Here is a 21,675-nt window from a genome sequence, read left to right on the forward strand (position 1 = left end):
ATTCGAGTAGATGCTACGACGCACAGTGCAACAAGTGCGGCCAAACTTTGTAAAAATGAAGTCGGCAAATTTTGATAAATTTTTTGCTCGAGTATAAACACAACCGAAATATTTTTCCAAATTTTTTGTGTATACTATTTTTTCGATTTTCAAAAAGTTTAGAGTTTATAAAATAAAATATTTTCTAGGCCATTTTATACCTACATATGTTGTTTTCAAATGATATCGTTTTCTTCTGTTAATTATTTTACACTTACAATCATTTAAAATATATAAATTTTTTTATTACAGGTGGGTGTGACAGTGAAACGATTTGAGTCATATTATCAATACACGTGAGTATACCAAGATTTCTTAAATTCTGTAGGTAGAACCTTTTTATATAAACATGCATTTTATATACATAGGTGCGTTAAATGCAAAGGACCAATTTTACAAATTTACTTGTATGTTAAAGATATCATCAAATCTTGCACAAATATTAAATTTTGCTGCAATCGTACTCAATTTGGTATATGAAACCAATGTTTTTAGTTTCCAGTTCTATGGGAGGTAGGCGTGTCCTACATCCGACTTTTCTCAAATTTAAAATTTTTCTTAATATATGCCTACAAAATCTCTGTGAAAAATTTCATTGATCTACGACAACTCCTACTTTTGGCCACTCACTTCTACTTTTGGCCACTCACTTCTACTTTTGGCCACTCACTATATGGGTACGTTACACTGTGCGACGCACTAAATACGTGTGCAAATAAGAAAATACGAACAACTGTGCAATTACAAGACTACACAAAAAGTTACTTATTAATGCAATGAATAGGATGATTTTAGATAGGACTATTTTGTATCAGTACAATGTCATGTGCTATACATGTATGTATGTATGTATGTAACTATATGTGCGAGTACTTTTATTTATAATTTTGTACTTATCGTTGAATGCTTTGCCTTTATAATACTTATTGCATGTCTGACCATAAGTATACATACAGTGGCGGTCAAAAATGGATGAATGGTGTTCGTTTTTAATATTTTTAATGTTTTTCAAGCTAGAATTTTTTTGATATTTTTTTATAAAAATATGGTTCATGCTTTAACACTTTCACTCTTTCAAACTTTATGCAGAATTTAGAAAAATTCCACAAATTTTTATCTAAATTTTGAGCTTTTGAACGAGAATTTTTAGATATTTTCGGGGTATGCTTAACAAGCTTATAGAATTCGAGTGAAATAAGTGCAAGTTTTGAGCGGCATTGATTTTTGATAATTTTTTTTTTGTTGACAGCATTAAAGCATGAACCATATTTTTATAAAAAATATTAAAACAATTTTTGCTTGAAAAACATTGTAAATATTAAAAACGAATCATCATTCATCCATTTTTGACCGTCACTGTACATGCATACCTACATGTAGGAGTATGTGGTATGCATTTCTATAGAGCACCGATTTATTGATTTCTTATGTGACCCAGAGATTATTAACCTCGGCTAGTGCCATCGTGAATGCACACAATTGCACACTTGTGTCTAGAAATGTATGTATGTGTCCATTGATATGTATTGAGAAGTTATTTTTGTATGGATTTACAAACATAAAAGCAATAGGTTTTTACGAGGATGAAGCATCTAAGGCCTAAATATAAACCGTCGCCAGTGTGAGACTTTAACCCACTAACCCTCTTACCCGCCAAGTACCGAACCACCATCCTCCATCGGAACTGCCGTTTAGTATTGCGTCCACATTAAGCTCTATGTTTAAACTCATAGAGTCATGGGATGCGGGCATGCGTTGATCATAAATATAATGTAGCTAGTGAGGACGACGACTAAGTCAGTTTCCTCTCAGGTTACCAAGCTTGAAATTATAAATTATAGCATAACGGCGCAGTTGACGTGATCAAAAGTGTAACCGACAAACCGCGTGGTCGTTACTTCAAGTCTCACGGCCAGTCGAATTTTTAAATAAAATTAAACTATAAAAATTCAGTTTAACTAAGATGCTTTTAATTTCAAGACAACCGGTTAGGAGCGGGCAAGTTTTTTAATTTCGATGAAACTGGAATACGTTGGTTGTTGGTGCAAATAATGCGACCCGTATTTTTTGGGTTCGAAAAAAATTTTTTGCCCCCTTATAAGCTATTTATTTTTTTTTAGATGAAAATTAATATCTGGGGATTTTTATTGACGTGCCCATAACCTTCTTAAAAATTAATTGATTTCAAAAATTGTATCAATTGTTGCCATTTCAAGGTAGGATGATAAAATTATAAATTTTTTATTTACATATATATTTTTTATGAAAATTTTATCGAAATTAAAATTTGCAAATAGATACTATATTTTTTCATCCTTTTTCACAAGAAAAAATACACTTTAAACTACAAGCAAACTGAATCCCTAGTATGTAGCTATTTTTTTCGGAGATATGATATTTTTTGGAAAAAAGTACATATTTGAGGTACGTACTACAATGTAGTCAATAATGTTCACAGGAATAAAATAAATTTTATAAAACTTTAAGTTATCGCATAATTTGCGGATTACTTAGCCTTACATCCTATTTCACACGCTCTAGTCCATTCTAAACTTCAATATGGTATAAGCTGTTGGGGCGGAGCATCTTTCAACAAAATTCGATCTCTTTTGACTATTCAAAAATTTGTTATCAGGAAAATTTGTAATGTTAATCGATTTCACCACTCCATGGAATTGTTTAGAGAGCTCAGAATTCTGCCGGTAAGACATATGTACTACACAAGGCTTTAAAGATATTCTTTATTCGCTGCGTGTTATTAGAAATTTTCATGTATTCTAAGCTAAGATTAAATCCTTTCTGTTAGAGCAATCGCACAACGGAATCAAGGTTTTGCTGGACCCTAGTACTTAACATTCCTTTAAGCCCTCGATCATATTGTTTTTATTATGTAATTAATGAATTGTTTGATTGTCACCCCCACCCCACACACCAATGTACATATCCTTTAATTCAATTTAAGATGGCATTTGACACTATTATAAATACATTTTACAAAATGCTTTACCTTTTCTTACATTTAAATTAGTGCTATTAATTTAAGTCATTTTGCTTTTGTATGTAAGGAAAATGAATGAATAAAATCAAATCAAAGCCTCCACTCATGTACGCAAGTTTTCGGCCTTGAAACACAAGTGCTATTACTATCGACCAGGTATGTTGCGAATATTTGCATTCGCATTCGTTATGCGAATGATTCGCATCATTTTACACATTCGCATTCGCATTAAATGATATGAATATTTTGCGAATGCGAATGCGTACATGGGCAGAGCGCGCAGTTAAGCACACAATCGTAGCGTAACGCACAATACATACCTATCCCAGAAAGAAATCGGTAACCGCTCTTAGTGGTAACGTGTTCTAGGCCTCATTATTGTTTGCTTAACTATAGCCTCCGAGGAAACAGCTTCTTGCAGTCTAATTCTCTGTTAACCGAAGCGTAGAGGCTTCAAGAAATATATCTCCGAATCAGGGTTGTTGCGAATATTCGCATTCGCATTCGCAACCGCGGAACTTCCGCATAAATTTTAACATTCGCATTCGCTTTCGCATTCGCAATAATCAATGCGGAGCTTTTGCGAATGCGAATATTGTGCAAGTGCACTGATAAAATGCATATCTGGCAAACAAAAAAAAATTTATTTTAATTTTGTGTAAATTGTCAAAATTAGTACGCATTGAAATTAAGATGAAATGGTATGTAAATAAGTTGACAGCCAAGTTCAGGCTGTAACCCGAAAAGGCAGCAAAATGACTCTTTCTTATATACAATGTTCCAATTTTTTAATTTAAGTACTAAATAAAAAAAAAACATTATTAAAAATTACTAACTTTTCCATTTTTTATTTACCTAAATCACCTAATGTACTCACCAAAACTATTTCTTAAAACTATTTGGAATCCGCATTCGCATCCGCATTCGCGGATGACTAAAATTCCACATTCGCAACATCCCTAGTTTGTTAGAAATACAGCGAGGAAAGTATCGGGGACAGATGCACTTTAGGTTTAACGTGGGAACCTACTGCATTTAAGCAGTTTTAGCTCCACGGAGCCCCTAAAGATCAACGGATTAATTTATGCCTTAATCATTGCCCTGAAATGCATGCATTTCAATTCGAAAGGCATTGTGGGACGGACACACTTACCACATTGGTAAAGCCGAAACTACGTAAAATCTCTGCCGTTCTTTGGGATCCCCGCACCCGGTTGCAATGCAACTCTTTTGAGTTCTACCGCATTTGGCATTAAACCACAACCACCACCAGGTAAATATAGGATACTATGGGGCCCCTACTCCCCGTGCTCCCATTTTTAATGTCTTTGGTATGACTTTCGAAAGCCGGAGCTCTTCTTCAAATTGAGGCTCCAACCGACTGAGAATTGGTAGCCCTTGACTGGGGTAGCCGCGGTTGTGAAGTCCGTACCCTGGCAATGTCAAAGCCCCCTGACTTCCCTCCTGTTTTCTCAAATCGGTCTTGGGACCGTCTAAGGCACAGTTAGTATCGGGGACAGTTGAAGTTGGCAATCTTGCTAGACTATCCGCTATTTATGCTCTTTTATTCTCTTGTAGCCTGGTATCCACAGTAACTGCCTAACGCTTGCTTAATTTCTAACAATGACAGAGTGTTAAGCGTCATCTAGCCTTTTCTTAACAGAATCGCCTCATTTCGGTTGTTCTTTCGTAAATTTAACTTTGCACACAGTCTTAGCCCAAAACAATAACGCAGTGTCAGTGGCAGTTTTTCGAAATCAGCCGTTTTTTAGAACGATTAAGAATAAGACTAGGATGAAGGTTAGGTTGGTATTCAGACTAAGACTAAGATTGATATTAAAATTAGGATTAAGACTAAGACGAAGACTAAGTATAAGATTAAGATTTAGATTAAGATTAGGATTATAATTAGGATTAAAGTTAAGATTAAGACTAATATCAATATTAAGACTAAGACTATGACTACGGTTAAGATTAAGATTAGGATTAATATTAAGATTAAGATCGAGATTGCGATTATGATTAAGGTAACTGATACTTATTTTGCAGAATAATATTGTTATTAATATCGATAACAGGTTGATAAAGGTGTCGATAAAAACAGATGATGATGGTATAACATCGGAGGCTGTAGTGAAAAGTTTTGTACTATTTTATTTTTCATAGATGCAACTAGAACACTTTCTAACTTTTTCAGTTTTTGGTGTTTTACATTTTTCGATTTTTCAATACATTTTTTCTCTTATTTACGATGTTTCTGGATTTTCGGGAATTTTTGGATTTTGCATTTATTTTTTGATTTGCCCCGATTTTTCGAGGCTTTTCTAAATATTTCGTATACTCTTTATTAGCATTTTTGGGGATTAACTTTTTTGCGGTTTTCGGGAATTTTCCACGTGTTTGGGACTTTTTCGGATTTTCGGTTATTTCTGGATTGATTTTTCTAATATTTTTCTGAGATTTAACGTGCGTTTGGGGAATTTATTTAGATTTCTGCTCCGGATTTAAGGGAAATTTCTGATTTTTTATTTCAACTTTTCGAATTATTTCGTGCTTTAATTATCGAAATTTTTCGGGAATTTTAGGAGGTTTTTCGTAATTTTTCGGGAACTTTCGGGACTTTAAGGTCTGAAATGTTTAATTATTTTCAGCAATAAATACCGTGTTTTGGCTTTTTGTAAGGCAAAAATAAAAAGTAAAGAACTAAAATTATGTATGTATGAATGCATGTACCTATATATGTAGGTACAGTAGGGTGGTCCAAAAACAGTATAGTCGGAATTGTAATGCTCTCACTCCCTAGCATTGTTCTATATCGAAAATAGTATACCCCTAGTTTTTTAATTTGAAATTAAAAAATATCTAGAGGTTGCTCAAAGCGCTCAAAATTTTCCATGTATTTTTATATGAGAAAAAAGCAAATTTTCGTAGAAATGTTATAGAATAATAATAAATATTTTTCGATTTTCTCTTTAGAAGACTTTAAATAATAGTACCCAATTGTTTATTTAACCATTTTTTAATACTAACGATTTTTTATTTGTCCCCCCATTGCATTCTTCGGGGTTTTCGTGGGTTTATGGCGGACCTATAAATTACAGTTGCGATGAAAAAATGGTTAAATAAACAATTGGGTATTATTACTGGGAATCTCCTGCAGATAAGCGGTGTGCTCCGATAGAAAAATATTGATATTTAAGAGTTCTATACTATTTCTACGAAAAGTGGTTTTTCCCCATATAAAATACATGTAAAACTTTGGGCGCTTTGAGCGACCTCTAAATATTTTTTGATTTCAAAATAAAAAATAGAAGTATATTTTTTCGGTATAGAACACTCCTTGGGGGTGAGCATACAAATTCCGACTTTACTTTTCCACATGCATTTTTGGACCATCCTAAGGTACAGTCATGTGAAAAATAATAGGGACACGAAATTTTAACAAATTTTGGCTATTTCTATTTTGTTTGTTTGATGTTTATTGTGTTTTTATAAAAATAAAACTCATTGACTAACAAAAACCCTATAAGTCTAAATTTCAAACTTTATAGAAAAACTTTCAGAAAAAATTCAACAAAATTTTACAACAACAAGCCTTTTATTAAGAGTTTTTGAAACATTTTTAATATGCAGTTTTATAGCCCATTAAATTTTAATTTAATGAAGTGCAAGTTTCAAGTAGCCAAGAATTCGTGTTGATTTTTGATATTTTTTTTTTTGCTGGCGGTGTCACGTATTGGTTTTCATACAAAGTATGTCCGAAAAGTTTTTTTTTGTATGGAAGAAAGTGATTACACCATCGTTTGTATTTTTATAAAAGAAAAACAATAATCATTAAACAAACAAAAGAAAAATAGCCAAAACTGGTCAAAATGTCGTGTCCCTATTATTTTTCACATGACTGTATTTATTTATTTATTGTTATTTATATTTAGTTATATATGTGTTTGTCTATATAGTGACACAATTCGCCATCTATTCGTCTAAAGTAAGGTCGCCAATTCATCAAATAATATTTAAATGTAAAAATATTACATCTGAAATTATTCCGTGGCATGAATTCATTCTAAAATGTGCATGAAAGTATTGTTTTCTTTACTAACAACAAACCACTCCTCCTTCACTTCTTGCCGTACGGCATTCACGCTCCATTTCTCCATTTCTAATCTTTGCTAATGAAGTCAAAGCGGCATGCGAGCGAGCGGGCGAGCGTATCTTTTGCATTCTGCAATGCCTTTACTCGTATTAAATTCTGCTTTGTCGTGCTAAGAAACCTTTCAAATGTGAAAACTTATAAGATTTTTGCAGCATAGCCATAGAAATGTATAGTCCGTCGTGCATCGCCGGCTAATAATACTCGCGATTATTTTTACATACTTATGCATAGCACATTGTTAGAGTAATTTTCTGTATGTTACACTACGGCTAATTCATTACAAACTCATTTAAATGTTGTTTCTTCGGCCAAAAAAAAAAATTATACAAAAATGTACGCTTATAATTGTAAGTATTAATACATATGTACGTATATATGTAAGCTTGTGTAGTTGTATATTATCTCACAAGTTTTCCTGCAATATATCTAAATATTTCCCTCTGCGAATTAACATATGAAAAATGGCTTCAACTCTAATTTGCATACAAATGCGTCTTTAGTGCTTTGAATTGTAATGGAGGCTTTTTGGTTAACTGTTAGTTTTTATGGTATCCATATTTTTTTTTTGTCCATTTTGCTTATTATTAACAAAGTTTCACAGTTTGTCTAGCACAATTAATAATTAAAACGTAAATAAGTGTAAGTTTGGGCGAAACCGACTTGGGACTCGTCGTCATGAACTCATTGGGCCTTATGCATAAAAAGTGACCTTAAACTCCGACTCGATTTTCAGTTAAAACTTTCAGTCAAAACTTGAGTCTGAGCTTAAGCTCACTTTTTATGCACGAGACCTATTATGATGAATATTGAAGTTTTTGCTGTGTTATCATGTACACTTACGGACAGGCGATCCATTTATCTGATCGATCCAAATATTTTAGTATGCAAACACCTATTCCTACGTGAGACAATCTTTTTCATATCGGACACCAAATTTGGTGTCACACTTTCGATTAACTGTAAATTTTTTTTATGGGTTTTATACATGGAATAATCTAACACGTATTCGAGGATTTAAAATTTTTTTATACATATATAAGATGGTCATGATTGTCCTATAGCAAACTTGTCCTGAACTTTTTGAAGTTGATTTGCATAGTGAAGACCAGTAAATTAGCGATTTCAAATTACATCATCGCATTCCCGGTTAAATTTTTTATGAAAAACGTTTTTCATAAATGGGCGTTTTTCAAGAACTATTTAATTTTTTTTTTTATGACGAGATCATTTATTTTGTGAGAGTCAACCATTTTTTGTTTATAATTTGTTTTCGAAAACTTGTGATGCAAGGTGTTAATAATCAGGTTTTTGCGAAACTTAAATTGGTATTTCGGATTCCAATAGAATACCTATCCCGAAATTATATTTGTACGGCAAGATTTTTGTTTAAGGCGACGAACCACTAGAAATGGGCGTGTAGGACTAAAGTTAACAAAATGCAGATTTTATTGCGGATTTCGGCGGAATATCCTTTCGTTAACAATATTTGCCAAGAAATAAAGATATTCTGCCGAAATCCACAACAAAAACTAAATTTTTGAACTTTGGTTTTAAAATTGCCACGCGCATTTCTAGAAGATTATTTGATTGAAAAAGTTGTGGAACAACTTCATTGTTCGATGCACTCAAAATAATTTGTGACAGTTTGCGAAAATAATCATCAGATAAATCGTAACCGTTTATTACTGAAAGTAAGAGACGTACCACCTCTCAGAAATATATAAGAGGATCGTTTCTAGGCCGATGTTCAAAACTTGTATTTTCTTCTCAACTAAAGCTTATCCAATCACCGACGTTTGTTTAGCTTTTGAAATGCGGTGCTTGCTTTGTTTACTGTACGTCTATACCTGATATGGGAAAAAAGTGGTGTGTGCTTTTAACCAGACCCATCTACCGACATATATTTCGACCCACTGAATCCGAGTCTGAGGTCCGTTTAACTTCTAAACCCTCAAAACTTCGAGTAAAAAGCGAAAAGGTGGCAAAAATTCGCAGTTTATAGTTTTAATAAAGCCCTCGGAGTAAATGACGTGGAAAATCGTAGCGGAAAATAAATATCCGTAGTCGATTTTTTTATTTCTCATTTGCATACATTTATACAATTTGCTACCTAAAGGTTTTTTTTTTTTAAATTTAGTTTGTGATGCAGAATGACAGATAATGCGAAACTACATCGATTTTTCGTCTCTCCCGAACAGTTTCAACAAATGGACTTGGCACCTTTTCACCTTTAGGTAACGATATATACATTAGTAAGGTAAAAATAAACCTCACGGTTAGGCTTTGCCAAATGTCCGGGTCTAGGAGCCTCCGGGCTTGCGAAGAAATCTGCGTACTGCGGGTTGGACATTAATTTCTTCGAGTTGCGGTTAAAAACTTTGAGATTCTGCGATTTACTGGAAATATGACTAACAATAAGTGGTTTTCTCTTATGAATCGCTCTTCTCCATCAATTCAATCACTTAATATTTAGATACGCAGCGGATATAACTTTTTATACGAATACAGAGTTCAGAGAATTTCCGGAGGTAATTGGTAAATTTCTACCAATACCAGTATGTAACGGGCTTTTTAAATGAATGATATTGTCAAAATTTGGCAAGCCTACTCACAGTGCTGACAAAATGACACATTATTACAAGCCAGAGATAATTTCTGATTTATGAGCAAAGAATCCTACCAAAACTTTAAGCGTCCTACCATACTACCAACGAGAAAAAAAACCTACCAATTTTGGTAGGAAAAGCCCAAAACGGCAACCCGGAAAGTTACTCAAAATTAAGAGATAATGTGCTTTGATAGTTGCATATAAGCATGACAAACGAGAGCTGTCAGCTTGGAACAGTTGGTTAAGATTATTAATTATGGGCAAAATATACGATAGAAATAACAAATAGTATTTGGTTTTGCAATACATTACTTCTGCCAGGTCTGCAGATCGCATACCTTTTACTTCGTAAAAGCAGAAAATAAAATAAAGTTTCAAACTATCCCATTGCTCAGCTATTCTTAGCACAACGCTTGCTCAGTGATGCCAGACATTCTCTGTTAAAAATCCCACGAAAATGGGGAAAAAATCCCGCAATTACCCACATCTTGAAAATTTATCCCACAAAATTCCCAACGAATTTAAACATATACATGTTTCAGTAGTAAAGAAGTAAAATTCATATAAAATAATAATAATAGTTTGGCGCTTACACATATGTGCTTTTCCTCCAATTTGTGGCGGTCCCCTTGATGTTGACACACAAAGGGGAGGGACCTACAGTTTTACGCCGACTCCGAATGGCGAGTGTATTTTTATAAGAAGCAGTTTTTCATGGTAGGAATACACTCGGAGGTTTGCCATTGCCTGCCGAGGGCCGACCGCTGTTAAGAAAAACCCCCTTTTTCTGCATTTTTTTCACTTATTCATTTTTTCACTTTCATTTTTTTGCTCACTCACTAAGGGCCTAAAAGAATTTTTTGGTGACTTTAAAATTGAAGCACATTCATGTGCTATTTAACATTTCATCAGATAATTTGTTCCGCTTTTTACATGAAACACCAGTTACAACTGAAAAGATTCTTTCTTACTCAGCGCTTGAATTGGTTAACGTAAGAAAATTTTCGAAATTGTCCTTATACTTTTTAACAATTATATACCATTTCACTCCACATCACATCTTCAGAACGATTAATTACGTAAGAATGTCGAATATTCTTGAATTTTGTTCAATTATGCAACAATAACTTCGTCAAAAGAAAATCCCTTATTTATATGAAATGTCCCTTTTTTCCCTTTTAATAATTTTTGATGCAAAATATCCCTCAAATAGGGAAATTACCCACAATCTGGCATCACTGCGCTTGCTAGTGAAATCCATCGTGTTCGAGATATGCCCAAGATTTTGTGGGATTTTACCGAACAGTAGTCCTGAAACTCCTTCAGTTCAGGTATTCTCTTTGGACTGTGGGAAAAGAACCTATATATGTTGCGGCACAGTGTCTCAAGAATTTAAAAACTTAATTCAACTATCTGACCAAAATCTTACTTTGCCTACCAACCTACCAAATGAAAAAGAAGCGACCAAATGTGGTCAAAAGATCAATAGTGGCAACACTGCTTGTACCAGCAATGAGGCGAGGCACGAGAAATTTAGCTTGCTCGGCGAACGAGCGAGGGCCCTCACCAAACCGATTGCGTAGCGAAATTTCGGATAAATCGTAGTAAAAGTTACAAATGGGTTATTACATATTTATTCATTTCAAAATTGCGATATATTTCCGATAAATGTTCTCAAGCGACGACGCCAACGGGAATAGGCCCTGAATAACTCAGTGAGTGGGGATACCAGTATGTTTGCATCTAAGTATTTATATAAATAAAAAAATATTTCAACTTGCTCCTGCTGCACAAGCAGAGAAATAATATAGCAGAGTTTTGAATAAACTAACAGAAATGATTACTTAGAAAACTCGGTTTATCTGCAGGAGATTCCCAATAATACTACCCAATTGTTTATTTTACCATATTTTCATCGCAACTATTATTTATAGGTCCGCCAAAAACCCTGAAAAATGCAATGGGGCGACCAATAAAAAATCGTTAGTATTAAAAAATGGTTAAATAAACAATTGGGCATTATTATCGAAAGTCTCCTGAAGAGAACCAGAGTTTTTCGATCGAAAAATATTGACTTTTAAGAATACTATACCATTTCTACGAAAAAATTGATTTTTCCCATATAAAAATACATGGAAAATTTTGAGGGCCTTGAGCGACCTTTAAATATTTTTTGATTTCACAATAAAAAATAGGGGTATACTTTTTTCGATATAGAACAATCCTAGGGGGTGAGAGCATTACAATTCCGACTTTACTGTTTTTGGATCACCCTAATGTACATACATAAGTATTTAGATTCATTACAAGCAGAGTTCAGCAAACTCAGTTGCGTTTGAAGACTTTTAAAGATGTTAATTAAATTAATTGTGACACATTTGCTTCCGTGATGCAGCGCAAGAAGTTATGCGATAGGAATAAGTATGCACTTATGTATGTACATTAGGGTGGTCAAATACATTTGACCTGACTGTCTGCTTGAATTTTGGAAAATATTTCATATATTTAAGAGGTGTATTGTCTGTACGACGCACAGTGGTTTGAGAGGGGCAGTAAGACGTAATTTCGAAATGTGTGGAAATATCCAACTACGTGGTTGACTCGATTCTAAACATGTCTACTAACAGGTTTTAAGGATTTTTTCCTGAGAAAAACCGGCTCAGAAGGGGCAGCTAAATGGTTGATTGAAACTGTATTTATCTTCATCTTAAATATCATGTTCAATAGTATGCAAGGGTGGCTACAAATCAAAAAAATACAAAAATACTTTTACACAATAAGCTAATAGCAACACTGGCAGGTCCCTACAAAGGTTGCAGGAAAATGTATTAAACGTATCTCGGTTTTGTTCAAATTTTATTTTGGAGGATCGTTACTACATTAGGATAAAGTACTCGGATGGATGATGACCATTATTTATCCCATCCACTCGAAATTAACTATCGAATTTCTTTAAAATCAGATAAAATTTACCATATCCGCCTCTTAGTGTAGTGGGCGGGGCAGTCCGCTAAATTCAACAATTTTTTCATTTTTATTAATTTCTAGGCAAAACGTTCCAATTTGCAGCAAAATCACAGCCCTTTTACTACTTTTTGCCACATTTTATATGGAGCTTTTCCACTGTGCGACGCCATTCCGTTACTTAATCAAGTTGTCGTTCGTTTCTTTTCTAAACGGAATCAGTCCTAAAAGCGCTTTTTATAAGGATTTCATGATGACAAAACTCGAACCTTTTCCTGCAGCAGAAACTTCCGAAACTACGCAATGAGTGTTTTCTATTTTCTCAAATTTCGTTAAAAAAAAGGTGCGGAGTTTCCTATGGGCGCGTGAAAGCGCTATTAAGAGCTGGATGAATATCAGGAGGCCCCCGAAAAAAACCGCTATGGTGGATTTCTACGTAAATTAATCTGTGCACACCATTGGAAGGCGTCGACTCCCGCTTGGGAAAATGCGAAATCCCGATAGGTAATCAGTGATATATCAAGGTCTCGGTATATGAAGAGCTTCTTCTTTTAATTTTTCTTTATTTCATTCATTCAGTCTCGACGAAAAAATAAGCCACTGAATTGATTTTGTATAGAGCTCGAGGATTTCTATAAGTATAAGATTAAGGAACACTACAGATAGAAAATATGCTTTCAATCCATTTTTATCGATTCATACGGATATTGATTCTGATTCAGTTCGTTGAGTAGTACTTTTCGTGATTAACGTAGAGTTTTTCTGCCAGGTACCTATGTATGTATGTATGGCTGTATGCCCACATACTTACCCTGCAGGACATAAAGCTAACTTGAAAATAACTCAAAACTGGTTTATACTTTAAAATATATATCATCAGAAAATACTCAAAATTCGCTTCAGATACTATGCTCTTTAAAATACATTTATGCAAGTTTTATGTACAGTATGTAAGAAATAAATAAACTTTTTAAAGTTTCATAAATTGCATTTTATTTACGTAAAATTAACAAAGAACAAAATTTTACAAAAAAAAAATTTAATATAAATAAATAAATTAATTCCATGAAATTTTTACACTTTTATGTTCATTTTCCTCGATTTCTGGTTTTCGATAGAGATGATGATTTTTCACGATTGCCTCATTTTTTTGGACCCCAAAACCCACCCCCTTGTGTGCGCTTATGATGTACATATATTAAAAGTAATTCTTGTATGGTATATTAAATAGAGACTTGTTTGATGATGACAAACTCCCGACTGCATGATTGCCGCTTGACTTTACAACTCATTTTAAGTTGGGTTTGTCATAGCTAAAAGAAAAAGCTAACTACAAAGTTGGTTATTTTTATCAATTGATAATTTTTTGCTACAGGGTATGTTGTACGTAATACATGCAACCATGCACAAACGTGGGCGTACAAAATGAGTACCGCTTGAAATTATACAAGACAATATTTATGCAGATAATTTATTTAGACTGTGACAGCGTTGGCGAACAGTGTGGACCACAATAGGAAATTGCGAGTACGGAGGCAAGCGCCTAGTTGGCTACATATGTTCATATGTATTTAGTTCGTTAGTTGGCGTGTGGCACGGGCCACAAAGTAATTTTGTATGACATATTGCAAAACATATCTATTGATACACGGTGCATTTTACCAAGCAATGGGCATTTACGCTAACACATACAGTGGCGGTCAAAAATAAATGGATGGTGTTTTGTTTTTAATATCTACAATGTTTTTCAAGCTACAATTTTTTTGATATTTTTTTATATTATTATTATTTTATATTTTTTCATGCTTCAACCTAAACTATATAAATCACTCTATCAAACTTTATACAGAACTTAGAAAAATTCCACAAATTTGTATCTAAATTTCGAGCTTCTTAACCAGATTTTCTAGAAATTTTTTGGGTATGCCGTTAAACGGCTTATAACATTTTAGTAGAGTAAGTGCATGTTTTGACCGGCTAAAAAATCGCATTGTTTTTTTATTGTTTATTTATGTATTTATTTTTTTTTTGTTGACGGCGCTTTGCACTTTTATCCATATAAACATGAATATCTTGTGGAAGAATATGCGCAAGACCGTTTGCGAAAAAAACAGTCAATGCCAGTTTTGCTAAATTTCGCTCTTCGTATGAAAAAAGCCGCCAGAAAAAAAATATTAAAAATCAATGCGATTTTTTAGGCTCTCTCTCATAACTTGCAGTTATTTAACTAAAAGTTTATAAGTCTGTTAACTGCATACCCAAAAAATTTCTACAAATGCTGGTTAAAAGCTCGAAATTTAATAAAAATATTTGGAATTTTTCTTAATTCTATATGAAGTTTTAAAGTGTGATTTATATAGTTTTTGTGAAATCATGAACCATATTTTTATAAAAAAAATATCAAAAAAAATTGTAGCTTGAAAAGCATTGTAAATATTAAAGACGAAAAACAACATTCATCAATTTTTGACCGCCACTGTAAGTATGTATTTTATGCGCCATGTATTTCACCGATATCGACAGTCAATTTAATTGAATTAAATTGAGTGGTCTACTATGAAATATGCTCGCACCAGTTATAAATTGTATGCTCGTGGGGATCAAATGTAAAAATCTACTTTTTTATAGTAACACCCACAAATTGAAGAGGACTTTATTTTTTATTGCTTTTCCGTGTTATGCGTATTACGTGAGTAATTTAAGTAGGTAGCTATGCACGTGGCCCACAATCTATTTTTTCCTCTAACTCAGTTATGTCTAATAAATTGGGTCACTGCAAACAACAATAAACTACTTACATACTACATATACATACGTACGTAGCTGGGTAGCTGAGTATGGGGCGTTCAATTGTCACCAACAAGCGGATTGGTTGATTTTTAGCAAATTATTTACGGACATATGTATGTAACTACATAAATGCGAAATCTCAATGAAAATTCAAATGCAAGTTAAGTCAATAGAGGTATTCCCTAAGACTGGTGAACGCATGGCAAGTTACAAAAAACTCGGAAACTTTTGCTGAAATGCAAAAAAATTTATGAAATACTTTTCAAGTTTTGAGTCAGAGGCAACCAGGGGTGGTTGTGTAGTCAGCATTAGAGTTTCAGGAAAGCACCAAATAATTTAATTTTCTTCAGACACACATTCATACGTACATATGTATACATACTAGCACAAGGGCGTAGCCAAATTAGGGGCAGGGATCAAAATGGATGTAATCAATAGATGTCAAAATTATTGGCATCTTCTCAGTTTCCTTCAACCAAAAGCGAAAGTAATGAAACTAAAGCCAACAACGAAACTTCATCATTTTAAAAAACTTCAACTGGAGTTATTATAGATAAATACAGTGACTCAAAAAACGCTTGGTATTTTTTTTTAATGTTCACCATTTTTTTTTTCAAGCCAAACTTTTTTGGTATTATTTTATAAGAATATTGTTTGCGCTTTACCCAAACATTTAAAGTCAAGGATTCAAGCTAAATACAACGTCAATAAATTTCCGTCTAAATTTCGAACTTTTTACTCTGCATTTTTAGAACAATTTAATGTATGGAGTTTTATAGCCCATAATACTTCAGACTAATCAACAATGTGCATCTAAAAATTCCCGTTGGTAGTTTTAATTTTTTGTTTGTTTTTATTTTGTGTTTTTTTTTTCATTTAACAATTGCCATTGATGAAAATATGCGTTGATTAAATATTTTTCGAAGGGTCGAAGTGGGTAATTACAGACTTGTCCGTTCTTTATATAGATTTATTCGTATGTATATAAAAAGTGTGCATTAAAATGTTGTTCGAAAATTAATGCAACTGCACTTTTGGAAAGAAATTTGTAATAAAAAGATAACTACCAAAAATAAAACGGGAACGAAAAGTTTTATTGTTTTTTTTTCACACTAAATAATTCAACAAAAATCTACCAAAATGAGAAAAAATTTACCTTTTTACCAACCCAAATTTTTTCTACCAATTTTGGTAACAATTTACCAAAATTCAGTAGAATTTCATTCAGTGAAACGGCGATAGAATTCCTCTTTGGAGAGTGCCGCTAACTGCATACCGAGATAGAGTTACTGAAGCTACTAATTAGACTTAAAAATATGAGTACCTTGTACTCCAGAAAGCTCGATCCGCGATCGAAACGAAATTCGTTAGAACTTTTATTTGATCCGTCACATTTCCGATCCTTACGTTGAAATTATTTAGAATTCTCAATACGTGGATTTTAAAATCGTCTGAATATTCTATATTTCAAAGCCTTACATATTCTGTGTCAAGAAAATCTCGTCTATATATAGATATATATATATGTATATCCATAAAAAGGAATAGAGCAGGAGTAAGTCAGTTGCCTACTCGATATTGACAGTTCAAAATTTCTATTGTTAATCAACCTAGCTATCAAACCACTTTCGCATGTTGCATGTAGCTTCACTCTGAAAACTTTGGCGGAAATTTTCTAGGATCCTTCGATGAAATTTTTCATTCACCTTCGCAACGCTAAAGGTCTGCTTCGTTGAACTTGACCTGACTATAGACATTTGACAATGACGTTATCAAGGACTTTTGTACTACATGTATGTATGTATGTATAACTATGTGTTAGGTAAACACGCCGGTAGCAACTGACTTTTGCAATAGGCTTAACAAACAACTTTGAATTATATAAGTATGCACATACATTTATACATACTTAGTACATATTTCGCACACCGTCTTCAAAAGAGTCACAACTCAAGATTTGGCATTTTTGAAATTTTGCGCTAAAAATGTACACGGAGCTTTTATTTTCCTTTCAGCAAAAACTGGACCAAATTTTTGTTATAATTTGTTTAAAAAACCTAAGGTAAAGTCGCACTTGCCCCTATGATTAGCATGTGCTACGAAATAGTTTTTCGCATTTTCTGACGAACGTATTATTTTGAGTTGTGACTCTTTTGAAGACGGTGTGCGATTTGTATATTCATATCCACTGACAATTTGTTTGCTTGGCATTCATACTCGTACTCTTACATAAGCGCGCTATGCGGATGCAGTTCTTTTGGTAGATCTTCATGTAGTACATATGAGAAGACACATCACAAAGAACATCTACTCGTACCATTTGCATATTTGCCTCGTATATGCATAAGATAAACTAATGTATATAGTACATACGTATGTAAAGCACTCTTCACATACAAATTACCACTGCATAAATTCACTTGAAGAAAAGAAATTTTTTCTTGAAAATTTCGGATTTCAAGAAAAGCCACAAAAAAAAACAACACCGTACATACTACTAAATAAACAAAATCGAGTAGCTTAGCATTTGGTATGACCTCCTCAGAGACAATTCTGTATAACTTTAGGCTTTATTTCTGTTCCTAAAATCATAAATAGACGGCAGCGTTGATCCGGATCAACTCGAGAATTAACTGCAGTTGATTCGGAATTAAGTCGGAGTTAGTCCGGATCAACGCTGCCGTCTGTTTAAGCTTTTACACATTCACCTTTAAATCTGTTTGAAATCTAACCGATTTACGAAGGAATTGAAGCAAATTTTTGGGTAAAGGCGGCTAGTGGGGTTGTCGATATAATTGTCACTGTCAGGTATTTGTAGCACGCAAATTTGCAACTCAGCTATCCCAAAAGGAAGTAAATGGTCTCAACCCTTTTTAGAAAACTGGACAGATGCTTTATTACCAGGTATGCCCATTTGACATAACAGCAAGTGTAAAACATGTACTTTATATGTACACACATATTTACCAACTATTTTTAGCTGAAACTTGAGTTACTGAACCAATATTAAAGTTGTTAGAGAGTCAATGCATTAGGACCACATTCTGTGATTCATGCTTATGAGGTTGGCGTACACTCGTAATTGAAAACCGAGCCATATTATCCTCAGAGATTAGTGGAAATAATATCCCTTGGCTTCGATATAGGCTCCAGATACTGAACCAGTGGCAGTTTTAAAGCTATTAGCAATGAAACCATCCATAAAGGGCAGCCCTGAGGTCAGTATTGAGTTGAAGCTAGCAATCAGCCTCTGGGAACTCCACGTAGTAACTGTGCTTTTACACGATATGTATTTGTATATGTAAAGTGTTACTTTTTTGTATCTACTCGTATGTACCATATATTAAATAGAACATTCTGCTTCATTGCAATATCGCTCAGGTCTCAAACTCTGCCAGCCAGCAAAAACTCCGAAAAAGGAAAGAAAAACGGATAAAATGCGGATTTTTGTTTGTTTATCGATTTCATTTTCGGATATTTTGACGATGCGTTTTTCGGTTAAAGTTAGCGGCGAAAACTTATGTAGAGAAAAGTGCCGAAAATGGTTGTGAAGCGGGTACGTTTTTGGTTGGTTTTTTGAGAGTTATCTGATTGAGTTTTTCGTTCAATAAGCTTTCCTTCTGCACTTCACAGATGCTTTTTCATAGTTCGGAAAAAAATAAAACAAAAACAAGTAAGAAAGTCTAAGTTCGGGCGGAGCCGAACATTAAATACCCGGCGCTAGTATTAAATATAAGTTTTCCACCTTTCCGAAAGCTACCGCTACATGATAAGCCGGGGTGCGAAATATTGCAGTTTCAAGCATTTCTGAAATTTACCGTTATATAAAAAGCGGCCGTAATTTTAGTCCGATTTCAATAATTTTCAACGTTTTGCTTTTAAGTGGCAAGCACAATAACCACACCGAGTTTGGTACAAATTGGTAGAACGGTTACCGATATACATATATGTGATCACAAGTCGGCGGTGCTACGCCCATTTTCCAAAATTTTGTCATAAACGTATTTCTTGGTAAAGAATTGTTGCAATCATCAATTTTGAATAAATTTGCTTCAATATTTACTGATTTATCGAAGATTTTGTATTTCTCGAAATTACCGTTATATGGGATGTGGGCGTGGTTATTGTCCGATTTTAGAAATTTTCGGCAAGTTGGTATGCTGTACCAGGACCAACAACTGCGCCAAGTTTGGAAGAAATTGGTGTAGCGGTTACCAAGATATACACATGTAACCATAAGTGGGCGTGGCTACGCCCATTTGCCAAAATTTTGTAATATTCTTATTTTTCGTCTAAAACTCATTGCAAATATCAATTTTTAGTGAATTATCTTCAGTAGTTACTAAAATATCGCAGTTTTCGTTTTTCTGAAAATTACCGTTATATGGGAGGTAGGCGTGGTTATTGTCCGATTTTTAAAATTTTCAGCCATTTAGTATGCTGTACTAAGGCCAACAACTGTGCCAAGTTTGGAAGAAATTGGTGCAGCGGTTACCAAGATATACACATGTAACCATAAGTGGGCGTGGCTACGCCCATTTTCCAAAAATTTTTAATATTCATGTTTTCCGTCTGAAACTCATTGTAAGTATCAATTTTAAGTGGATTATCTTCAGTAGTTACTAAAATATCGCAGTTTTCGTATTTCTTAAAATTACCGTTATATGGGAGGTAGGCGTGGTTATTATCCGATTTCGCCCATTTTCAATACCATCCGTCCCACGCCCAAAAGAAGTTCACGTACCAAGTTTCGTTAAGATATCTCAATTTTTACTCGAGTTATCGTGTGCACAGACGGACGGACGGACGGACGGACGGACAGACAGTCACCGCTTAATCGATTTCTCTGTTCATTCTGATCATTTATGTATACATTTGTCTATATCTATCTCGATTCGTTTTGCCTGTTACAAACAACCGTTATGTGAACAAAGTTATAATACCCTTGTGCACAAGTGCGCTCGGGTATAATAACGAATATTTGTTTGTGTCGGACGGCATTCGAAACCGGCAGTTCTTGAAAGCTAACAACTACATAGTTGCACACTCCTCTGCACAGTCAGCCACTGCCGAATACGTATACATGCTTTCAAATGTTCAGTTTAAACAAATGAAATGAAATTATTGCATACAAATAACATGTTTTTCGGATATGAAAACGAACGAAAATTTCAGCCGTTTTCTGTACATTTCCGGATCAGAAAATTGTGCAAGACTCCGCTGTCGGCAAAACTTACGTTTTTCTGCGATCCTTCCAAAACACTAGACTTCGGAAGAATTCTGGATAGAACCCTTGTTTTAGTTTAGGAGAATTGAGTCCGTCCAATCTTTTCCTCATATTATTTAGTCCCGATTGACGCGACAGCGATCTCATTAACCACACCAAGTGTCCATTACCAACTATGTTAATTGCACTTTTCTGCAACCAGAAAGAAAGACGGACTTGTAATGAAATAGGGCGAATTATTTGCATAGCGTAGAAATCTGAGACGTGAGGTTTGAAAGGTAGGGAATCTGTTACCTAGCTCAGTCCAAAACAACTCACACTGTCAACAAAAATTTCCAAGACGCAAGCTTTATTAGTGATGGCATTGCTAATTCTGACTACCAGATTTTAGAGAGCAGTCTCACAACAATTTTACACCAGGCATGTTGATAAAGCGCACCTCTGTGATTGCGCAACTCTACCAGTCTCTGCACACATAATAGGTCTGCAGATTTTCTAGCGTTCCTTACCAATGTCGCTGACAGCATGCCAGCCAGACCACGCAATTCGAAATTGTCAATAGCGTATCTTATGACATCTTCACATTCCAAGTTCTGACAACAAACTATTTGTACCTTATATCTGTGGTACTCACATTCTCTCCATCACTTCTGTCGAGGTGTGGAAATGTGTAGGTTAGGTTAGGTTAGGAGGGGAGGGGTGTGGAATATTTCATACTTTCACTCGGAGACAGGTCATTATTATACTGAACTAATTACTATCCCTAATGAAGCCGCGGAGATCCAACAGTTCCACCTACGCTGACGCGGCCAGACTTATGAAGAAGCGTGAACCCAAGTGCTGGAAGCGCTTCGTCTGCAGACCTGGACATCGACAAAGAAAGTGGTCAATTG

General features: G+C 34.3%; 1 protein-coding gene across 3 annotated transcripts in view; it reads left to right on the forward strand.

Moving 5' to 3' along the window:
- Nucleotides 1-21,675, forward strand: part of LOC118735434 — a 107,817-nt gene that overhangs the window by 50,184 nt on the left and 35,958 nt on the right. For all 3 annotated transcript variants that reach the window (XM_036465178.1, XM_036465174.1, XM_036465176.1), the window contains one exon: nucleotides 292-335. In XM_036465178.1, the coding sequence (XP_036321071.1) occupies nucleotides 292-335 (44 nt within the window). The remainder of the gene's footprint in view (nucleotides 1-291; nucleotides 336-21,675) is intronic.

This window comes from Rhagoletis pomonella, unplaced genomic scaffold (assembly GCF_013731165.1).
Source record: "Rhagoletis pomonella isolate Grant_MI unplaced genomic scaffold, Rhpom_1.0 Rhpom_scaffold_00003, whole genome shotgun sequence".
NCBI classification, from domain to species: Eukaryota; Metazoa; Arthropoda; class Insecta; order Diptera; family Tephritidae; genus Rhagoletis; species Rhagoletis pomonella.